Source organism: Syngnathus scovelli, chromosome 14, assembly GCF_024217435.2.
Source record: "Syngnathus scovelli strain Florida chromosome 14, RoL_Ssco_1.2, whole genome shotgun sequence".
Taxonomy (NCBI): domain Eukaryota; kingdom Metazoa; phylum Chordata; class Actinopteri; order Syngnathiformes; family Syngnathidae; genus Syngnathus; species Syngnathus scovelli.
This window is the reverse complement of record NC_090860.1, coordinates 7399286-7422757: the sequence shown is the minus strand read 5'-3', so window position 1 is coordinate 7422757 and position 23472 is coordinate 7399286. Positions and strand designations below refer to the sequence as shown.

Here is a 23472-nt window from a genome sequence, read left to right as displayed (position 1 = left end):
GAGAAAAAAAAAAATCAAGTGCAATGTAAATCTTTGCACAGTAGATAATACTAGCTACGCAGACAGCCGAATAGATTTGTAACAGAGTTTCCATGTTTGGTATTTACGACAGTTCTTGAAAAGGGGCTAGTAAGATACTAAAACAACGGCAGAGGTTTCATGCGGTCAGCTGCTCTTACAACATGAGTGGGAAAATGATGCAACCAAGACGGAACAAGGCCTTCTTTTTAGAAACCCTGTTTTATCTTTTGACATTCTGCATAAAATACCTAACCCAAGAAAATTGTTCAAATCTAATGTGATCAGTAGCGCCAAAGACAATCTTCAAAAGCAGTTTGTTGGCACATGGATGGAGGTGGACGGCTCCGCTACATCAAAGTCCCCTGTTAGTTCTGGATAACCCCAACAGAACGTTCAATCTATCATCAGCCTCTGGGCACCAACATCAAATGACATACACCTCTGACCCTATCATTGACTCAAAACCGCATCTGTCTCTGAATATACTCTTGAGGTGGCAGGGGGGCTAATTGGAAACATACGAGCGCACCAACACGTTGACATCTGCACTCAAGACTCTTGGTAGCCTCCATGGAGACAAACTTGCAGAAGCAATATTAAGGTAAACAAATATTGTAATCACTGCAGCGATAGGGGATTTCCCCCTAGCTTCAAGTAGTCGTCATGTAATAACAAAAGTGAAGAACCCACTACCGGAAAACATCTGGAATCTCAGTCTAATACTTGAGGAGAAAGATATCCCCCTGGGCCCCTGTGAATCATTTGGGGATTGATGCATTTATCCCGCAAAATTAAAAGCACAAGACTGTCGGCGAAGCCATACAAAGCTGTATAATAAAGCACAGCGCAGCATGTGGTTGGCAAAAAAACAACATATACTGTCATGCAGGGTCTGAAATTAATCAATGCTAGCTTCCAGGAAACACAACCCAGGGGACAACTTGTCAAATTCACTTGAGGCCTTCCAGTTTGTTCAGTGCATTGACGCCATTTCTTCCTGCATCTATCAGGACCACAACATCAATAACATCAACTAACCTGGTTTTCAATGGCCTTGCGGTTTTTGGGGTCACTGACAACAGTGAGCTGAAGCTCAGCCATTTTCTTCATTTTCCCGTCCATGTCAATCTTCTGCAAGAGGCCGCGGACCTGGCTTCGCAGCAGACGTACTGTATCCTCCTTTCCCTGGCGCTTGGCCAGCAGCGAGGCGCTGGCCGAATGGATGGCTGTCACCCAGTTTTCGAGGTCGGTCTGGTTGCTGGCCTGCGGGGGGAAGTCAAGTTGATGAATTGGCGAGCCTTGCTTTACTGAATCAATACATGCAGCATTATGAACACTGCCTATATCAAACCTACATTTCATTCTTGCATTGTCAAATTAATTAAAAGCAACATAAAACGGTCTCAAAGGCCGTGTGGAAAATGAAAGGATAGCCTTGTTGCCGTCTTTATGTTTAATAGCTGATTTCTTTGCACTTTGCCTCGGGGGCATGTAAGCTGCTCACTCTATTAGATGCAAACTATGTCTGAACATCATAATGCAGTCTGGCAAGCTTTTAATGTTAAGTGGTGATATGTAGGTCAGTAAGCACAAGTGGCAAATGTGCTCTTAGACCTCTTACCTGCCATGTTTGGGCACATTGCGTGCATAGCTTTTGCAACAATAGCCATACGTGTCATAGACTTTACCTGAAAGAGATAGATATCTCCGTACGAGTTGCTAAGGCACAAGACGTTCTCCTTTTTAGGGTGTTCCGGAACAGCCTGGACGATGCTGTCCTCGGCCAGAAGTGAGTAGCGAGGTGAGAGCTCTTGCTCCGGTGACCCTTTACTGTACGTCTCGTAGAACAGCAATGTACATCCTAAGAGAAGATGACTCATCAAATTGGTTCCAGGAAATAAAAATTCTCAATGCCTATGTAGTAATTATACTACAATTAACCAAAATTTCAATTTCTGGGAGATCGCTGATGGATTAATTATTAGGCTTAACCCATTTGTCCAAATTTACACGCTGGTTGAACATGAACATTCCAAGATGAGCTCACCTTTCAAGGTAACCCAGTACTGCTTCCACTTGCGCCGTGTCACCAGCTCCAGCTTCCTATCCTTCTGCAGAGTCACTAAAGGCTTAAACGAAAGCCAACCCGCCCGTCTGACCACCCCTTGTTCCTTTTCAAACAGCAGGTCCATCTGCTCCAGAGAGCCTTCGGCCGACTCGCTGCTGCTCTCGCCGTCATCTTCGCCCGTGGAAGGGTCTCTTCTCTCGCTCCCTCCCTGTCCACTACCCGTCTCCAGCTCCCTCATGAAATTCTCATAAATGTTCTGGCGAAGGGCATCATTGGTCGACTGGTGAATAGCCCCCGATGATTGAGTCCTCGGGGCTCCTGGGAACCACAAGAGGCTTGACGCTTGAGACGGGGAGCTGGTGTCTGCAGTCATGCCGTCAACGCCGCTGTCAAAGACATCGCTCATGTCCTTGTGCCGAGTCTCCTGATAAGACAAACAAGAGGCATGTAGACGATAAAGAGGTGTTTGAGACAGTGACCGCTATGCTACCAATGGTTCCTTCATACAATGCCAATACAGAAACAAGTTCACAGGTTCATTTTCCTTACATACAATTTTGCTAAAAAAAAAAACACCATGTTAGCCGCGAGCATTACAAACCTCAGTATGTCAAGCCGCGTGAGTCAAAAATGGAACGCAACTCAAAGTGTGCACTTTCCATTAGCCAGGAGGCACTGCAAAAGTTGAAGGGGAACTTTTGAAAACATGCACTCAAATCACTCAAAGCTACTTCAAAGTCTGCATTACGGTGACTTGATCTTTCAGTAGGCAGGGAAAGTGGGGCAAATTTCCTGTGACGGCACCTGGGGAGGTTAGAACCCTCCGGGCTGGAATAATTTCTCATCATTTACGGCCTGGAGTGGCTTCCCAATTCTACAAATGAACACTCGATGGAATTGCACTCTCCAAATCTAATGAAGCCTACCTGTACTTGAATAGATTGCTGCATCGATTGTGGCAAACCGTTTGGAGTGAGCTGTGCATTTCCCAACGTGCAGACACACTGCCTTTATTAGCTTTACTGTATCACACAGTTTTAATGGAAAAATGGCCATGGTATAATTTATTGATTCAAACCGATTTCACTTATTCCTCAACCTGACACCTGAAACGCCACAGAGCAGATTTGGTGACGCCACACATCCAAGAGTCAGCATCTGTTTCTTGTTTGAAGCAGGTTCTTCGGTCACAATGTGACCTTTAAACTCACAAAACAACTCTGGTGGACCGTAAGCTGGAAGGGAACAAAAGCTAGAGATGCATGGGAGCTTTGGGCTGGATATATAAATCTACCTCAGCTTTTTTTTTTTTTGGAGTACCTATACTCAAAATTAAATTAAAAGCAAATAGGATTTCTGAAAGCAAGATAAAAATTTGATAGGAAAAAGAGGTGGAAGTAAATCACTGAGTTCTATCCAACGCCAATGAAGAGTTAAGTACAAACAGATGGTAATGCAGTTAGAGCAGGACGTCATTAATATAAAGTGAAAGTTGCTTACGTGTCACTACAGAGACAAGCAAAAAGGCCATGACAAAATATCCAGTTTAAAAAAAAAAATCACTGCACTTCACAAGTCCATGTAATAAAAGGTCAGCTAAATATAATCACAGTTTTATTTTTGCTTTAGTTTGCGTTCAGACCTAAATGACTTTACAGCAATTCCTATTAGCAGACTTTTTCCTCTAAGGGATGCAAAAGAAGACCAAAGCATCTGCACCACATAACAGGCAGAACAACCAAATCCATTCATTAACATTAGAGGGATGAGGCTAAATCTTGAGCTAGGATTAAGTTGCACTCCAGTAGAGCCTCTCAAAGGCTTACAGCGATTCCTTTTGGCGCTTTCCAAAAAAGCATGTTGCCGCCTTTACAAGGCAAGGCCAAACTAAGTAAATGGAGGAACAATTGATGTCAAAATCAGTCAAATGGAATGTTTTGAAAAATATATTTTGGGTTTGAACAATGATATTGTTCATCGAAACTTTCAGGAGCTAAGCAGAAAAGAGTTGTAATACTTTCCGTTGTCTCCTCTGACCTGTCAAAGTGGAAAGAGTATATCATTTTACATCGATTAATTACGATGTGGATTCTCTGTTTGCAGTACTCTGCTTGTAATACTTTTCCATCCTCAGATAAAATGGAGCAAGAAACAGGAACAGTGTTTTACATCGTACCCAGTCTGAACATAACTGCAACTATCACCAAACAAAAAGAGAAAAAAATTCAAGCCACATTACCTGGGTCTTCCTCTTCTTACGGCTGAGGCTGCCAGTCCAGTCACTTAAACGTCGAATGTGTTTTTTTATCGAAGCTTTCTTGTGGAAGCCAAACTCCGATCCAGACCGCTCCCGATGTTGTTCATGGTTGGGGTACTGATCCAGACCATCACTCATGGTGTGAGCTTTGGGTCTTCGACAGGGTAGCGTGTATGATGAATACTGGCGGGCCTCAAGGCATTCATCTTCCAAAGGGACATCCAAGATTGAAGCAAGGGAGGCTCGATGTGGCTGTTGGCCAACAGGAGCCGCCTCTAAATGGGAGGACAGGTCTTTGGCTATTGGGAAGGTTGCAGCCATTGTGGAATCTTTATAGAGACCGGCGATGGACACGGGGGAGGACTGCTCAGTGAAAGAGTCATGGTGGATTGGGGAGTGCACTTGTGTCCTGCTAGAAGAACAGGACTGGTGGTCCTGCTCACAAAGTTCTGTGCTGGCTCCCCAAGGAGAATCATACCAGGAGCCATCTGAGCTCAGAGAGCTTCCTTTACTGGTTCTGGCAGTGGAAGAGGTAGAGGCTGGAGGAGGACCACTGTGGAGGCCATCGGGTTCGCTGCTCCCGGAACCAGGCAAACTCGGGGTGGAGGGGGACTCCAAATTAGCAGAGAACTTGAGGAGCTGTACAGGACCAGTGACCTCATCCAAGAGAAAATCACTGCCTGAGGTGTTGGTGAATTCCACTCTCAGACTGCCGTCCTTCTTGATCACTACTCTTGGGCTACTCTGTTTCTCTAAAACCTGCTCTTTGTCTCTCTGGTCATTCAAAGTATGACCATTGAGCTCGACACCATACGGATTATCCTCATAGTCATCGGACACGTGCCGCTTGCGTATGCCACATCCAGTCGTCCGATGCAAGCGGTGTTCGCTCGGGCTACCCCTGGCGCCTCTGGAGATGTAGTCGTGACGAGGCGAGTAAGGCTGCCGGCTCTTCGGAGGAGAGAGACAACCTCTGCTGACGCATTTGGCCTTATACCCGGAGCTCACCGGCGCACTTTTCCACCACTCGTGAGGTGACAGAGGGTCGTCTGTGGCTGAGCCAAGCTTTAGTGAGTATGGCTTTTGGGTCCCAGAGAAACCAAAGCTCGTGGCTTTAAGGCCCTGGATGCTGTACTGGCTGTCAGAATTTCCCATTGCTGGCTTTCTGGAAAACAAGTCACTGAGAATTAGGTAAATGGGAAAAAATGTTGTGACAGAACACCAGCTCATTTGGAATACACAATTAATCTATTTAAAAAATATATAAAAATCAATACAGAGGAGTCTCCCGCTGCCCGTGCAAATCATTTAACTCCAAAATTAAAATTAAAAGTAAAATTGAACGAGGAAGAAAACATTCTTCCAAAGTACTCCTAAAAACTATATTGTGACCAAACAGCCTTTATTGCTGGTCTCCTACAATAATATTACTTTACTGCTTATTAAATAAATACTGGTACTACCGCTGTCGGGTAACAGTTTACTACACGTTACATTAATAGTTTAAGACTTGTCCTGCTTGTTAATTGTGTATTCAAAACAAATCTTAAAATGATCTGCCTTAAGATATGAAATACCTGCCAAACGAGTTGCATAACGCAATATGCTCATAATAAACAAGTACAATAGCATTACACGTCTTAATATTTTACTTCAAAGGTCACCCAACATGTTTAAACCGGCTGCTTAAAAAGAAGTATGAGGTGGTCAGACGGGCGGGGTGGCTTTTTTAAGGCTTTCGGTGACGCTGCAGGATTGGAACCTGGAGCTGGTGACACATCTTAGGTAATGAATAACGTGAAGGGCTACCAGTTTTATACGCATTTCATAAATTTGCTCAAATTTCCTTAATTCTATGCTGTTAATAATTAATGACATTCATCTAAATCACATGTGTCAAACTCAAGGCCCGGGGGCCAGATACGGCCCGCCACATCATTTTATGTGGCCTGCGAAGACAAATTGTACATCAAATTCATATGTCAATATTAAAATGACTAATTGTTTTCACTTTTAAAAAATAGCTCTATTGCTACCATTCATATTTTTAAAATATATTATGTTTTTCTTAGTCTCTGTTTTGAAAACTAGTTATTCATCAAGTCATTTACTAGTTTGTTGAGTATACACTATACATAATTTGAGACATTCAGACATTTATTCGGGTTGGCAATTTCAATGGCCCTTCGAAGGAAACCATGAGTATGATTCGGCCCGCGACAAAAATAAGTTTGACACCCCTGATCTAAGTGAAAATAAATAATTATCAATGACTTAACAAGGTGAAAAACGCAAAAATCAACGTGCAATACAATTTCTATTAAGTGTTTATATTTTCAAACATTCCTCAGAAATTACAATGTCTCATCACAGGTGAGCTGTTTTTAAAACAAACCCGCAGGCTACTCATAATGCTTGGGGACTACATGGTAACTTTAGATGCCTGTCTCTTTGTGCCATTAACAGGTAGAAATGAAAAAGACTGGAGAAAAGTGCCAAATGCTTTCCAAACATGCCCGATGTGATGCCCTCGGACTCACCTGCCTCAGAGTCTCAAACTGGTGCTCCTTTGTGCAAGATCCTTCCACCTCATGACTCAAAGTATACGACTTCCGATGTAGCCTTGATCATCTGAAACAGAAAAATATTGCCTTCAATACCACTGCTCCACATTGTAATTCAAAAACATCTGGACCAATATGAGAGAAGATAACCCCCAACATTTGTCAGAGGATTTGAAAAAATGTGTTTCGGTCCATGTTGAACAATGTTATTAAAATGGAAATAAGGCTCCTGTCGATTTTCAAACTACCTTACTATCTGTAAAACTTTTATCTGTTAGGAGGAAAGCTTGTTACTGGCGGCTTTGTAAAAAGTGAAATCACCAAAGTTTCGGAGCTGAAAAAGTTTCCTTCACATTGAAAATGTGCAGCTCATACGGGGTGAACGAGAGCTCACATGAAATCCCAATTGATTCACTTGAACCAAGTTGTTAAAGTGTCAGTAGAGTAATATAATGCCACCGTGTGTGTGCGTACTAAAGCACACCAAGTTGAACGTTCTCTCCACCCAACTTGCTTTCAAATCAGCCAATCAAACTAAATGCTGGAAACATGTTTCCACCCCCCCAATTTTCAAAATGACGTCGTCTTTACTCAGCATTGGAAATATTTTTGAATGCTGGCCGCAGTTTACCCATATGTTTATTTTTAAACCTTGGAATCCTCGCTTGTTCCTTTTTTTTTTTTCCTTTCCACTGCCAAATTTGCTCAAGAGCAAGAACTAAAACAAGAAATGGCCCAGGAGCACTCTTAAATAGGATTTGGAGCATCTTGGGTATAACTTACAGAACATACATGAAGCTCATGCTTCTAGACGTGTTTCAAGTAGTGCTAACACTGCTTAGCCTGCTCAGCATGTGTTGGGTTTCCGAGCAAGCAGTCCACTGCCAAAAGCCTTAACCTTCGGGATTAAGTGATGTGCACCATCAAGAGTTTTATCTGCTTCTGCTTAAATACACCTTGACCACAAGGTGAGCAGTGTGACAGAATTAATTGACTCCTCTAAAACAGTTTTGGGCACCCCTAATCTAAACCTTGCAAACTTTATCAACAATACCCACAAAAACAATTGGAATTGAGAATTCCATTTATTCTTTGAATGACAACTAATTTGCAAACTTCACTTTCCACGCAGATTCAATTCAGGCAGAACAGAGTTGAGTGAAAGGCTTTAAGGCGTGCCAAACCTAAAGGCACACACGCTGGCCTTCTGCTGTGACTTGAACCAGACTATTGTGCCACTTTTGAGGCATACAAGACAAGTCTGCCTGTTTGCTGCAGCTACGGCGTCAAGTATGAACCCTCCCCTCCTTCCTTCCTTCTTTTCCTTCAACCCCCCTTTGCTCTTCTCAATGGATTTCCTACAGGCCATCTGCTCAGGGGCCAAGTGACCCCGACGCTCCTCGAGACACCCTGTGACCTGGCATTCTTCTCCCTCTGCCCTTGAATAACTCCCACGTACGCTTCATGTTTAGTCTGGCAAAGTGTTGGGTCTGGAGTTAGGAATAACAGCGAGGAGTGGGCCACACACCTCAACATGATACAAACACTTGGTTTAGGAAGTGAATTTTCCTTAAACCAATCCACTGTGCAACTGGAAAATCCACACAGTCAGTTCCTGGCCGTTTTTGTCCTTGGACCGTGAAAAAAAGTGGAGCAGCAAGTTAGTGACACAGCAGCTTGGCAGGCAAGGCGTTCCCCTCCTCACTAGAACGCAGTTTTCAAAATCGAAAATACTGCAGTGCTTTTGAAAAAAAAAAGAAGCTTGCTATATCTCATTGGGCTGCAAGAAAGATCACGAAGGCAGAAAATATATAATGTGGTAAAATCATGCTTGAGTAACTTAAGTGGTTGCATAGACAAAAACCTGTTAAGTCCTTGTGCCTTAGAAGATACTGCGAACTCAAAACAATGTGGTCATTTGTTATTACTAGTGAATGTTTACACAGTTGCCGAGCTTTCTTCCTGTCAAATCGCAAAGTGCATGACCCGCCTCTTAGGGCTTTCTCTCAAGTGAAGGAGCAGCGTACTTCACAGCTTTTGGATGCATCATCTTCAAATCAAAGTTTTCCAAAAACACCATCGTTCATTCTTTTTTGGTGGAAAAAAAAGCAACCAGATGTGAATATGGAAAAGGCGCCAAGGAGCAGGCCAGCATTGCTCTTTTTTTTGTTTTTGTAATTTGAACAGCAACATGGTGGCACGGAATGAATCACTCCATGCAAGTCTACATTTCTGTGTGGCGCAAGAGCTTGTGAAACATCTTTAGGTATAAATCTGGCAAGACAACCATTGCATGAGGAGCAGTACAATTGATATTCAAAATATCAAAAGGTCATTTATTATTATAGCTTACAAGAGGCCTCGGGGAAAAAAAATCACTTCAGATGTAAATTAAGCACAAGTGGTGCTCTCGTGATTTTGTTTGGACTGAGTTATTCACACATGCAGACACCTGCGCATATCAACAAGAGGATTCACTAGGCAACCGGACCAACCCTGCCACCTCTTAATCCAGGACAAACAAAAACGGAGCGGGAGATAAAACAAGAGCCCATAAGATGCCTTACCTCTTCTGCACCGGCCTTTTAATCTAAAAGCTCTTTGCGAAATCTCGCTGCTGTTCTGTCACCTTAAAGTGGATTCTCCCCATGAAGGCTTGTTGGGTCTTAAAGCAACAGAGACATGCTACGTTTGACTCACACACAAGCAAACACGCACGCTGGAAGACACGTGGAAATTCCCTCCCTTCTCTGAGGCAGAGGCGAATCACCGTCCTCCTGGGGTAACCCTGGGTAACGGCGCACAGGCTCGGAAAGCAGGACAACAGGGAGCGGAAAACTTCTCAACAGAAGCACTTTCTCAGAAAAAGAAGGAAGACTGTTTTATAGCTTCCATCAATTAAGAACCTCCACTCTTGTTTTTCCTATACGGTATATAGAAGCCTCGCTTTTCCGTTGGCTCGGAGGGGAGGAGGATGCATGACTGGTTGCAGCCAAGGCAATTTTCCATAGTCGTCTGAGACGACTGGGCGAGACATGCAGGCGTGGGGTGGCTGCAGAGTTGCCTTACAGGCAACGGGGAGGGCGAGATGACTGGAGACTTTGTCGGATCACAAATGGCACAATAACCCCAGGAGGAGACCAAGGTGGCCAAGAGTCTGTGTGTGGTTAGTCCACACTGACAGGAAACAAAAGTCTGCAACACACGATTAAGTGATTTGTTTCTTAGGGCAAAAACGGGCACAATTGTCCAAAAAGAGATCTCTAAACATTCCCTGCTAGTGGAATTCGGGAGATGCTTTTGAAATGTTGTGACTAAGCCGGAGCCTGGTGGCGACACAGTCAAGACCGCCAGTGGTTTAAAACGCCACGCATGCCTCCATTTGACTATGGCTCACATAACTGTGGTCGCATAATTGAGTTGGGCCGATTTAGATGGCCGCAGTATAGCACAGTGCAGGACAAGCGGTGGGTGCTGGTTTTTTTTTAATGCCAGACTGTTATAGCAGCTACCAACAGTTCAGCTCTTCATGTCAAGTCAGGAGTTTGAAGATTTGTGCATGTAACCGACGATATCACCCTTGACTTTTGTTTTTCATAAGACATTTTCAAAGTCATACCCAAAAGCATGCTATATGAGCAGCTGCTCAATAGGCATCCATCAGCCTGCTGTCTGACGTGACAACATCAGGATTCATCAGAGCTAAACATTGTTTGCCATACAATAGTCAATGTGAAGGAGTCTGGGCTGGTCTCAAAGCCTTTTGTCTGCTCTAAAGGTTCGTGGGCAACACACTTGGTGGGAGTAGGAGGCATGAAAAGAGAGAGAAGACGACAAAGAGCACCACTGTGATGCATATTCATACAGAGCAGGTGCTTCAGGAGTTCGGCTCAAGCCAAACGGCGAGCGTTTTGATTAAGATCAATTACAACATTTTGCAAAGAAAGATCAAATCCCACGGGGGACTAATACAAAAGCGATTATCGGTTCCAAATGTAAAGCAATTGGCTTGTTGCAGTCTACGAACATGAATCATTTTATTTTTTTCACCTTGTGAAAAGACCTTGTAACCAGACTAGCTTAAATAACAAATGTCATACTGATTCAGGGAATTAGTTAATTTAATTGAGAAGTAAAACTAAAATTATTTATAAACCAATTAACTACAAAAATATCTTCCTGTAGCCTCACAATACTATTTAGTTCATTTAAACTCAGCAAAAATAGCCTGCTGTTATTCTGATGGATTAGCGTGTTAAATTGTTAGCGCGCACAAAAGTCCATGTAAATGTTAATTTATGACATATTTAGCCACAGATTACTTTCAATAATCCCTATTTAATGAAAACAAAATCCCACTGGGGGGTTGTGTGCTTGGGATATCGCTCGTGGGACCCGGACCTGACAAATGGAGGAAAGCTTGGGGAAGAAATATGGGAATTCATTCAGCGTGCTAATACTTATCACCCCTCGAATCAATTTAGCTTGGGGGTGTTTATGATCTCCCACGTGGGATTGCAGTCAGATGTAATTCATAAAAGACACACGAGTATGGGGGCCATACGTTGATCCTGATTGGACACGCTCGTAAAGATCAGTACTCCGATAAACCCCCAAACAAGGACTCAAATTTCTGGAGCCTCCAGATGCTTTATTGAATAATAGAGTATCAAATGAATGGATGGGTGAGAAATGATGGAATCCACTTAAGAACAGGGTGCTCTGAATCGGGGTCAGAGATCAAACAAAACCGATTTAGCATTTTTTTCTTTTTACCAATTACGCTCCAAGATCCATCACAATAATTATGTGCTTCTCAAAATAAATCATGACAGCAACATGCATTGCTAAGTGTGTATTATTCAGTGCCCTGATCCTATTCATCTCTGTTTACTGTAAGTGTCTTCAGAGGCATAATTTGTATGGACGGGCAAAGAGGGAATTGGTTACGCCACAAAAATCATGCAGTGAGAGGTCTCAAATAGCCGGAAGGCGTAGAAGTTCAAATCGGCTAATTTCACAAATTTATTGAACAGCAGAAGTTCGTTTTAATGATTAAATACACAGAACAGTCATGAACTTACTCCAGAGCTACAGAATACATTTTCACCCAGACAGGTTTTAGAGCATATTTGAACTACGGAAATAATGCTATCCACAACAACAACAACCGGCGTGATATTTCATATGTATTGAGTAAGTTACTGTATTTGCATCAAATAAATCTGATGAGAACTGTCAGACACTCAGCTGTTAAAAGGCCTGCATAATGGATGAAAATAAACGTGTCCTGTTCAGGGTCACGGGTCTGCTGCAGCCTATGACAGATGACTTTAAGCAAGAGGCTGGGCGCGTCCTGGACTGGTTTCCAGTCAATCAAAGGGTACATAAGGATAGACAATCACTCAGATAGACTGTCAACCCCAAATCTCTTGACTGAAAGACGTGCTAGCCAGTGCTCCACTCTGCCGCCTGTAAATCCCCAAATTTAAATCCATGGTACGGTGGTTCGATCTGACTTATACAAGTATGTGCAGTGGTCAGAAAAAGAAAACAACACTGAGACTGTAGAAGGAGCTTGTAGAGTTGGGTCGAAATCTATTAAACTACCGTAATTTCCGGACTATAAGTCGCGCTTTTTTTCATAGTTTGGGTGGGGGGGCGACTTATACTCAGGAGCGACTTATATATGTTTTATTTCACATATTTTTACTTGAGCATTAAGACATCACTTACTTACAAGTATAGTTGACCACTTCCCATGTTATTTTTAGTATAGTTGTTCACTTCACATGCTTTTATATCTTTATCTTGAACATATTGAAAACATAAAAAATAGAGAAAACATCAAATAAAGCAATTAACACTTTAAAGCACCATATCCAAGTCCACTGTCTGCTGTATGTACACTTGCTCTATTTTTGCTCCTCTTATATTTATTATTATTATTATTATTTATTTGGCCCGTTCTCAGCTCTTTGTTTGTGTTTGTCACGTTAGCATACCTATCGTTTAGCCTGTTGTTGCTATTTAATGAATTGGAGTGACACCGATGGTTTTATAAACATGTTATTCATGTAATAGTTGTCCTTAATCACCCTATATGTTACGTCAGGCCCGTTCTCAGCTCTTTGTTTGTATTTGTCACGTTAGCATACCTATCGTTTAGCCTGTTGTTGCTATCGTTTAGCCTGTTGTTGCTCGTTCATGACTGTTTTTGGTGTGGGATTTTGTCGAATAAATTGCCCCCCAAAATGCGACTTATACTCCGGAGCGACTTATATATGTTTTTTTCACTTTTTGGGGCATTTTATGGCTGGTGCGACTTATACTCCGGAGCGACTTATAGTCCGGAAAATACGGTATCCTGATAGGATTGGTGATCATTTATTTGCACTCCACAATTACCAGCAATTATATGCCCTCCCCAAAAAACATTTCTATTTAATCAATTCCGACATGAGAAAAGAGCTCACAAATGCATTCTACTTGACATATTTTCCCATCAGAAATGAGCAGCACAATCCACGCAATTGTTGCAAGAGTGGAATGAATCAAAGTAAGGGCATGTAGCTATTTTGAAGACGATAGGGAGAAAATGATAGGAATGAAGGTGGTGTTTAAAGAAAAACACTGAGTACCAGTGTGGAAGCATAGGGTCGAAAAAGAAACTAAAATAGAATGGAAAACATGACCTTGGTGTCGTGCAGTAGATTTATATACATCTCTATTCTCCTTGAAAAATTATATGAAAATATTAGCTGTTAACAATACAGTAACAAACAAAACAAATCCATTCTCCTCATGTGGCACATTAAAGTGCAGGTAAACTAGAATTTGCTGAGGCTGCACTTTGTGACTCTGATCTATTATCCTACTGTAGTGGGAGCTAGAGCGATTAATAACATTCATGTACTCGTTATTAGCAAAGCCACTATAGTAGTGTTCTGCGGCGAGACTCACTCCATGTTCCCTTGATGACCCATCAAAGATCATTGACTGGTGCAGGATAATGAGATTCAGATGCTGGGGGTGCAACACTATCACGACAGGTTTCAACACAACAATGGCGTCGTGGGGATTTGGGAGCATGAGCGGCACATGCATGATTGGTAATCAATGTTTACAAACATGAATTAAAAAGTCTCATATAACACTCCAAATAGTATATTGAGGCATTGATTACATGATTGGAAAAAGCATATAGTTTGGCTCCGTTCAGTAAGTTATACAAATTTACTGCAGTTTTACTGCAGTTCATTGGTGGGCTGACATATATTCATATGAAAATGGAAAAACTGAAATTTACTGCTTGGTGGAAACATGGCAAAACGCAGGATTTACTAAAATAATATGGAGAAATAAAGCAAAAAGACAAGACCATGTGCACAGATTCATGGACATAATCAACCAAACATTTAGTGCCCTAGGGAGGAAGTAACAGGCTCAAAATTGTTACTTTCCAGCCAAGATTGACACGTGGCTGGTGCATAACACAACATCGGGGCTAGTAGGCCAAACACTTTATGGCTTTGCCTCAAAACACACACTCTCACACACAAATACCTGCTATGCTAGCAGATAATGTATCACACTTGCAAAGGCCTCTTACTTGCATCCAGGATCTTAGAAGGTCTATGAATAGTCTTGAATGGGTCTTCATCCATCATACCACCATACAATCATTAATTCATCTCTGCGTTCTTGAGTTGTGACACCAGCAGAGATTTGCCCTTGGATATTTTTTTAAATATATATATTTATATATAAATATTCAGACTCCAGAATAGAGAAATATACTATTCTTTCTGTATGTTTGTTGCTCAACAAAGGCCGCTCGATTTGCTTCTTTAATTTCCAACTCCGTTTGTGGCAGACGTGTGATGTCATGTATGCTGTGGTCGTGACAGCTCTGATCAACTGGTGAAAGGAGTTTGAATCGCATCACTTTCATCCATAAGTGCTTCAAAAACAAAGCGTATGGAGAAAAAGCTTTTGTTCGTTTGTTATGTTTGTATAAATGCTTTATGGTGTGTGTTCTTTAAACTGTATCTTAGGTTAATAAAATTGGTTTGCAAGTAGCTGTAAGAAATATGCAGAAGTGCGACGATTAATCGATTATCAATCCATCCATTATCAACCGCTTATTCGGAGTCGGTTAGCAGAGGCAGCAGCTTCAGCAGGCCAAAATTCAGATCTGACTATTTTTGTTATAGACCACAGGTGTAAAACTCAAGGCCCATGGGGCCAGATATGGCCCGCCACATCATTTTATGTGGCCCGCATCAAACTCATGTGTCATTACTAGAATTGCAAATTCTCTTCACTTTTAATATCTTTTTTTTATATTCGACCAGTTTTTACTAATCTGATTCGAAAACGGGTTATTTGTCAATTTGTTTTGTAGCTTTTACTGTATATAATATGAGGTGCTCATCCATTTATTTGGGTTGACAGTCATAATGGCCCTCCGAAAGAAGCTATGACTACAATGCGGCCCGCAAAACAAAATAAGTTTGACACCCCTTATAGACGAATTCGCTTCAACTCAAAGCTGAGATGAGCGATATGTCCTAAAATCCATATCATGGTATAAACTGAATCCAGTGGCTGTGATGGTACCAAGCATGACATAAACGTAAGTGTAAAAAGCGTAATAATGAAGCATCAAGTTATTTTAATGTGTAAATATTTCTTGTTAAAAGAATACAAATACCCTGCTGATTCTGATTGGTGAGTTTTGCAACAGAGGCTGTGTGAGATGAGACTATAGTTGACAAAACAGATTCCGGATCACACGCAGCCTTGGCAATCACAATTGAATTGTCTGGAATCGCAATTTCAATTAAGAAACCATACAACCTTAGTGTAGGGATGGTAAATCACTGGCATGTGACGTGGAAATGGAAGACTAGAGGGCAGGTAATAGATGTGGTCAAAGCGAGACAATTCAAGTCTGGTCTAGCAATGGGGCGCTCCTGTTACGTATGGCCTCTTAAAGGCCAAAGTGCAGATCAAAGCTGGGCCAAACGCATCTTGAATTAATCTCCGGTAGGTCTAACTGTGGCCACAGGCAAATGACCTGGAAAAACAAAGCCGTGAAAATTTAAAGCTGACTAACGTCAAGCTAAGGAAACTGGCAGGTCGGACTGATTGTTGCGAGCTCAGCACTTTCATCAGTCACATGTGCCAAAGTCTTAAACAGTGACAGTGAAAGCCAAGATGACGTGAGGCTATTATGGGTGGTTACACAGTCTGGAACTGCCTGCCTGCTTTGCTCGCTATGGTCAAGGTCACAATTGCAAAGAGGCTACTCAGGAGCCATTACCACACTGGGGTGACTAAATAAATGGACAGTAGCTGTCAAGTGGCTACACTGACCTCATCAAAGCGTTTGAGACCGACGCTAATGGCAAAACCTTTCTATGAAATCATCGATAAATGAAAATTAATCTCATTAAAGTCCAAAACTATTGAATTCTGTTGTCCTTGCATAAATAATCCATCATGCGAGACATCTTGGCCTACATGGAATAAAGCAAATGTGTTTCCCACAGTAATTAAACATAACATACTTAATGTAGCCTCTAATAAAGTGCCCCATTTTAAGAGTACAATTAAATACTCACATGAAGTAGCCATTCTCTGACTGGTAACCCGAACACAATGTTGATCAAAGGTTAGTAAATCCCCAAGGCAACAAATGTGTTTATCAAATTCCTGTGATGAAACAGATGAGGGTGACATAAAATGGAGGTTATGAGTTACCAAGCCTGTCAATAGGAGGTTTGGAAATCAGATAAGGCAGAAATGTGAGCGACCTTGCATTCTGGAGCAGCTACAATTGGCGAGGCAGCTGGATATGAGACAAACACACAAGCACACACGCACTGTAATTTTATTCTACTTTGGGCCACCGTGAACGTATGAGTCAACATGTTGCAGTAGGTCCGAAGAAAAAAGACTTCTTCAGATAAAACTTCATCTGACTCATTTCTGTAATGAGGGACACATTGTTTCATTTGTTCATGTCCATTAGTATTGCACTGGATCTTGTTTGATAAAATATGGAGATTTTTAATTTGCAGAGATGAAACAAAGACTGCGATTATGAATGTATTGGCCGTGTGAACTCGTGGTGTTTGTCCAAGGTTGGATTCATCCATCTTTCCGACAAGCGGAAACAGATTTAAATTTCAACATTTTACAGCTCAGTCTGAAAGCGGTCAAAAAGGCTGGAGTCAAGATTAGGTTTCACAGCGGGAATTATCACGAGAAATTAGCTGGGAGCCGCTATCGGCTCTAATCCAGAGCAGGTGTTCCACAAAGCTACGTTGCAGCGTTAAAATACACAACGCAACAAAAGCCATCGTTTTCTCACCAAAACTAGTTTTTCAACTCATGTGAATGAAAAGATGAAAAGATAACTCTTTGCAAAACAATCCCATTTACTCATTTCCGTGAGGCTGTTGCAGAGAATTGCGGTCACTACAAACAGTAACAAATGTTCTTGTGCACGACATGTCTCAGCTTAGCACCAGAAACTGAGCCATGTGTGTGACATTTTTACAGATGTGATTAAATGAAGGTTTATGCCCAGAATAACACAAAGAGCCCCGGTCACGATGCCGTCATCATGTACACTAGACAAACCAAAACACCAATGGAGTCTAAAACGACAGCATTCGTGACAAAAAGAAAATAATGGCCATCTTTTAATTCTTAATGACAAAAATAAATTCCAGAACTGATTGAATTAGTGGTCAGGGGGCAGATGTGGCAGTCTAGTGATGGTCCCGTATGACCCTCTTGGTAGGATTTAAACAGGCAGATGCGCTACCAGCAGGGGCCATGAGAGGTCAAGCTGTTCCATTATGAGAGGACAAGGGTGGTATTTATTCACTGCCTTGCCTTCCTAAAAGGGGGAGGGGCTTAGAAGGGAAGAGAGATGGATACTTAACCCTTGAGGCGAACGGCTGATTACAAATCATCCCCTGTTCTTCTCATCTGCTGGCGGACATGCAGCACACCCAGAAAGATTCAAGGCAAGGCAGAAAAGTTGAGAAAGTTGAGAGCCAGACATTCGACTCTGCAATGATCCAAAGTGTTCCTAAATGCTCCCAGGAGGAGAGGAGGGGGAGAACCAATCCACAGAAAAACAATAATGATCATGACAGAAGACGGCAAGTGAAGCAGTGTGAGGCCGTATCAAATTGGTTGTGATGCACCCCTGCATTTAAGACACGATTTCCACTCCTGATGTTTTTCATGCTGTGTATGTGTTTTGGCTCTGGTACCCCAGTGGCAGGCGCAAGCATATTGAATGGCTTGCCAAAAGCCACAGAGCAAAGCATGCTGGTGAAAAAAGATCACAAAGGAGAAGGGATGCCTTCCAGATGGTAAAAATATTCTTAAAAATAATATATATATCGGAAAAACATTTTACGACAAAACCGTTCCCATTGCACGAGGGAGCGTGAAAATATTATTTCAAACAAATTCACTAGAAAACTCATCTGTAAGCAAGTAGATGAAAAGGAAAAAAATAATCCAGTGTGAGCAATCATACGTGAGACCATTAATATAACATGACTGCATAAGTACAGCTTTCACTCGGGCCCTCGAACCATAACAACCATCTCATCTGACAGGAAAACACAGATCCTGGCATGTCTCTCGGTTATTATTAGTTGAAGACGACGCACACCAGAGTGGACATGCGCGTTCTAAAACATTGTTATTAGTGCACATGAAGGCAGCCACAAGTTTCCAGAAGAAAGTGAGGTGCAGACCACAGGGCTTGCTGTTGGAGACCCGCAGTGACACACAATATTATTCCAGAGGAGAAAAGAAAGACAAGGCACGAAACTCAAAAGTAAATATCAGTTATAAGAATCATTATTTAGAGTTAAGGTCTCTGTCAGACAGAGGCAGAGAGCGGAGGCTCCATAAATGACAATAATGATAGATGGGTGCAAATAAAATCCAGAGTTCTTGATTGTATTGCCTGGGAAGATGAATTACAATACCTTTTATTTCATCTAAGTGGACACCAGTGGTTGAAAAAATAAGATATTTGTCAATAGATCGCTAAGTATTTACTCAGTAAATAATTCCCTTTTTTATTACCGTATTTTCCGGACTATAAGGCGCACCTAAAAACCTAACATTTTCTCAAAAGCCGACAGCGCGCATTATAGTTCGGTGCGCCTTATATATGGACCAAATTCGTAAATTTAAACTGGCCCGAATCATTGTGTCATGAAATCAATCATAAGTGGCCCGCTGAAGACTATGAATCAAAAAGACTATGGATCATTATTTTGTGATTATAAAGTCATTTGTTGCATCTGAAGTTGAAATAAAAAAGATAAAATGGAGAATGATTTGATTTGGATTAAAAATCTGACAAGATGCATTAATGGTGCGCCTTATAGTCCGGTGCGGCTTATATAAGGACAAAGTTTGAAAATGGGCCATTCATTGAAGGTGCGCCTTATAGTCTGGTGCGCCTTATAGTCCGGAAAATACGTTATTTAACTCCTTAAATTCTCACGAACAGCTGGGATAAATTGTTGAAATTATAAACATTTTTAGGTAGAAATAGAAGCACCCCCCCTCCCCTTTCTTAATCTTCTTGTCCAAAGTGTTAATATCGGCAGACGCTGAGGTCATTTTCTTTTTCCAAGAAAGACGGAACCCTGCGCAAGTGAGCCACAACAGCTCTTGTTCATCCACACAGTGATTCCCTCAAACACACACATAGACTGATTTTGCACATCCCTTGTAGTTAGTATGAGTCATGTGTTCCACTCTTACCACACAGAGTCAGTCTAAACTGTAGACACTTAGAAACATCTGGAAAAGCCACCAAATATTTTTCCATCCTCTGGCTCCTGACTGCTATACTAAACAGACAGACGGACAAATTGGTAATCTTACAGAATCAATTCAAATTATCCCTGTTTAAAAAAAAAGTGTAGTTAGTTGTGCTCGGAAAAAAAGCAATAGAACCAGAGCAGACGAAACAAAGCAGTTCAATCCCCCGGCCTTTAATAACATTAGCAAAGAGCTACGGACAAATTACAAGTCGGCTCCTCCAATGACCGTTGAATGTCAAGTGCCGTAAATAGCCTCCGGTATCGCCTGCAAACACGTGTGTTGGGTATTTACATACAATAGCTTGACGTAATGGTTCTTGCCATCCACTTCGTAATCACGAACTGAGCTATGACCTGTCTGAACCTAATTTAATAATTTACGCTTGTTTTTTTTCCCCTCAGGGAACTTGCTCAAGAATTGCCACATACAGTACACAGAACGGAAGCACACTTTTAACAATGGATTTTATTCGCTTGTGCTTCTAGGCCATGCAGGTGCAGTGAGCAAGAGATGGGTCTCCCCCCTCCCTTAGGCAAACAGAGCACACCTTTAGTTAAAACCACTCTTATGCAATAACAGAGGAGAGATTGTTCTTGGCACTGCCAGCGGATTTGTGGAGGTGGATGCTTGTGTTAGATAAGAAACTGTGTTTGAAATCTGGGGATCATGTAAGGCACAGGTGTCAAACTCAAGGCCCCGGGGGCCAGATACGGCCCGCCACATCATTTTATGTGGCCCGCGAAGACAAATTGTGCATCATTACTAGAATTGCAAATTGTCTTCACTTTTAATAATATCTTTTTTTCATATATATATTTGACCAGTTTTTACTCGTCTGATTTGAAAACGAGTTATTGGTCCGTTTGTTTTGTAGCTTTTACTGTATATAATATGAGGTGCTCATACATTTATTTGGGTTGACAAGTCATAATGGCCCTCCGAAAGAAGCTATGACTACAATGCTGCCCGCGTAAGAGAAGCCTGAAAGAGAATATCATCAGGCCCAGCGATAAATAAAATAAAAAATATAATTAAACCTCATAGGAATTGTTTTCATTCCCGCATCACATTTAGCATGGCTGTCAAGAAGATGTCAAGAAGACGTTAGGAAACAAGGTAACAAGGTGCCCATGTGATCCGAATTGTCGCCATTTGATCCCCGGGGACCCCAAGAACAGACGACAGATGAGTGTTCTTATCGTAACATTCTTTGCAATGAGCTAACATCCTCTTCCGTCTAACAGCTGAGGCCTGACAGCCAAACAAGGCCTGATGATTGTATCGCTCCAGGAAACACGATCTTTGGTTACATTTACCTCTTTTTTTTTTTTTTTTTAGGGAAAGAGAGTTAATTGAGCATGTTCAGAGAGTCAATAAGGGACCGCCAAGGACCAGAATGTGTTGACACTGGCCGGACGCCAAATGACTGAATCAACATGACAAAGCTTAGGGAGTAAGAAATCAAGAAAAGAGATTATCTGGCTTGGATATCAAGCCGGCTTCTGCTCAAGTGGAGAGTTGGTTGGCAAGAGGAGTGTTAATGAGGCTCCTCAGCAACACAACACTGAAACAAGTGCTACCAAAGCCAATCCGAAGAACTTTGGGGCTCATGTTTCTGAACAGGTGGAATAACCACAGCTAGCCACTAAGACTAGACAAAAATGCCTTTATTGTCATTTTAGAGCAGATATACCGTATTATCCGCACTATGAGGCGCACCGCATTGTAAGGCGCGCCTTCAATGAATGGCCCATTTTAAAACTTTGTCCATATATAAGGCGAACCGGATTATAAGGCGCAAAGAATAAATAACTCAACGTTGCTCAAACGATAATACAATCACAATATAGTAACACTCGAAATAGTGAAAACAATAACAATATATCGAACTCAACGTTGCTCAAACGTTAATATCACACAACACACAAAATAAACACGTAAAGCTTACTTTAATAAATTAGTCCTTATCCACAAATCCATATTGGTCCATATATATGGCGCACTGGATTATAAGGCGCACTTTCGGCTTTTGAGAAAATCTGAGGTTTTTTAGGTGCGCCTTATAGTGCGGAAAATACGGTACAATGAAATATTTCTGAGTTTTGAGCCCACCATTAACAAAGGTTGACAAAATATTCCATAAAAAAGACTAATTACCATAAAAAATGCATTAGTATTTTTGCTTTTATTATGTTCCAATTCCTTTGTATATAATGAATGAAGCATTAACTGAGCCATGTGCATGAGGAAATCAGCAAGGAAATTGCATAATATGCTAGGTGCTAATCAAGATAACAATGACTCAGTCTGACCGGAGGTCTGCATGTTACCAGGCAACATTGTAAATTTTTTGCTGCTAGCTTTTTTCGCTCCACCAAGCCCAAACTGAACAACAATGGGGGAATAAATCCTGAACCCACACTTTAATCTGGATACACACCTAAATTTAATGACTTGATCCTTGTCACGTGCACCACCGTTTTACAAATGAGTGGTTTTTATGTACAGTAATCATGCTAACATACAAACTGACAATATGACAATATTAACTGCTTGCTGTTGGGGTGAATCAATTCCCACTTAACATTCCTTTTATGAGTCTAGGTTAGTCCGCCATCAACTGAGTCAAGCGACATAGAGCCTCTGCTTTGACCTTAAACAGGATAAGCCTCACAGAAAACAGATGGATGGATCATAGTCGGCCAAAACACAATCATTCATGTTGAGAGGTTATGTAAATATATTGACTGAAGTGAATGTGCAAGACAATAGATGAAGCACACACTTCCTATTTTTTTCATCTTCTTCTCCAAGATGGAAAGTCAATCTATCCGTCTCCACCCACGTGACGAGCAGGTGGAACATGGTGGAGTAAAATGTGAATTTGCATCATCCATCATGTAGGAACAATACAAGACACACGGCGCCAAGTGGAGCACTTTGGCAGTCGCACCAGCTGTGTTTGCTTTTCCAATCGGGATAGTAAGTGACATCCGATGGTGACCGGAGCATGGATCAATCATGATTTTTATTGTCACACTGATCGACCCGAGAGACGGCTGTAAGCCAACGAGCGGGTGCATTTCTATGTTAACAAGATTGCTGGTTTACCATAAAAAATGTGCAAGCATGTTTTAAGGGAAAGCGATCAGAAACACAAATGTGCTTGAGAATAACTCACTTTTACAAGGTTCTCCATCAATGTCAAGTTATCAACTTTCCATGTGTGCCAGTACATCAGCATGTTTTTTTTCTGACCGAACACAAAAAAAAGATGACCGAACGTCATCTTACATGGAGGACTACAGAAAGTGAAGTTTTGGACAATTTTAAATGACTACGTCTTGCGATTAATCGTTGTTTCAAAATGGTTATCGATTAATTTGATAATAATTAGTTGTCGATTCATCGATTAATTGTTGCAGTTTTACTATTTATTAAATTGATGGTAAAGACCTGTTAAGTAGTCATTTGACATTTAAATTGATACAAAGTAATTTGATAGTTTCACATGTGCATTATTTCGTCTCCAGTTAGCCATATTGTTTTACTGTACTGCATTTTACTGAGCTGTGTTTCCGTTGTCTATTTTGGGAACCTCATTAGGACGAGCTCTCAGTATGACGCAGAACAGTTCTACGCCACTGCAAAGTATAACAACAATCACTGCTCATTAAATT

At 41.5% G+C, this 23472-nt stretch overlaps 1 protein-coding gene across 6 annotated transcripts in view; it reads right to left on the bottom strand.

Annotated features, from left to right (window-relative positions):
- Positions 1-23472, bottom strand: part of LOC125981312 (rho guanine nucleotide exchange factor TIAM2) — a 75349-nt gene that overhangs the window by 29979 nt on the left and 21898 nt on the right. For 2 of the 6 annotated variants that reach the window (XM_049741283.1, XM_049741282.2), the window contains exons 2-6: positions 6887-6977; positions 4329-5511; positions 2069-2513; positions 1710-1882; positions 1060-1284 (exon numbers count right to left, since the gene is read on the bottom strand). In XM_049741283.1, coding sequence (XP_049597240.1) covers positions 1060-1284; positions 1710-1882; positions 2069-2513; positions 4329-5501 — 2016 coding nt within the window. In that variant the 5' untranslated portion in view covers positions 5502-5511; positions 6887-6977. Of the gene's footprint in view, positions 1-1059; positions 1285-1709; positions 1883-2068; positions 2514-4328; positions 5512-6886; positions 6978-7231; positions 7625-9477; positions 9842-23472 lie in introns of those variants that run through there. The other 4 variants (XM_049741287.2, XM_049741284.2, XM_049741285.2 and 1 more) reach the window with 4 other exon arrangements.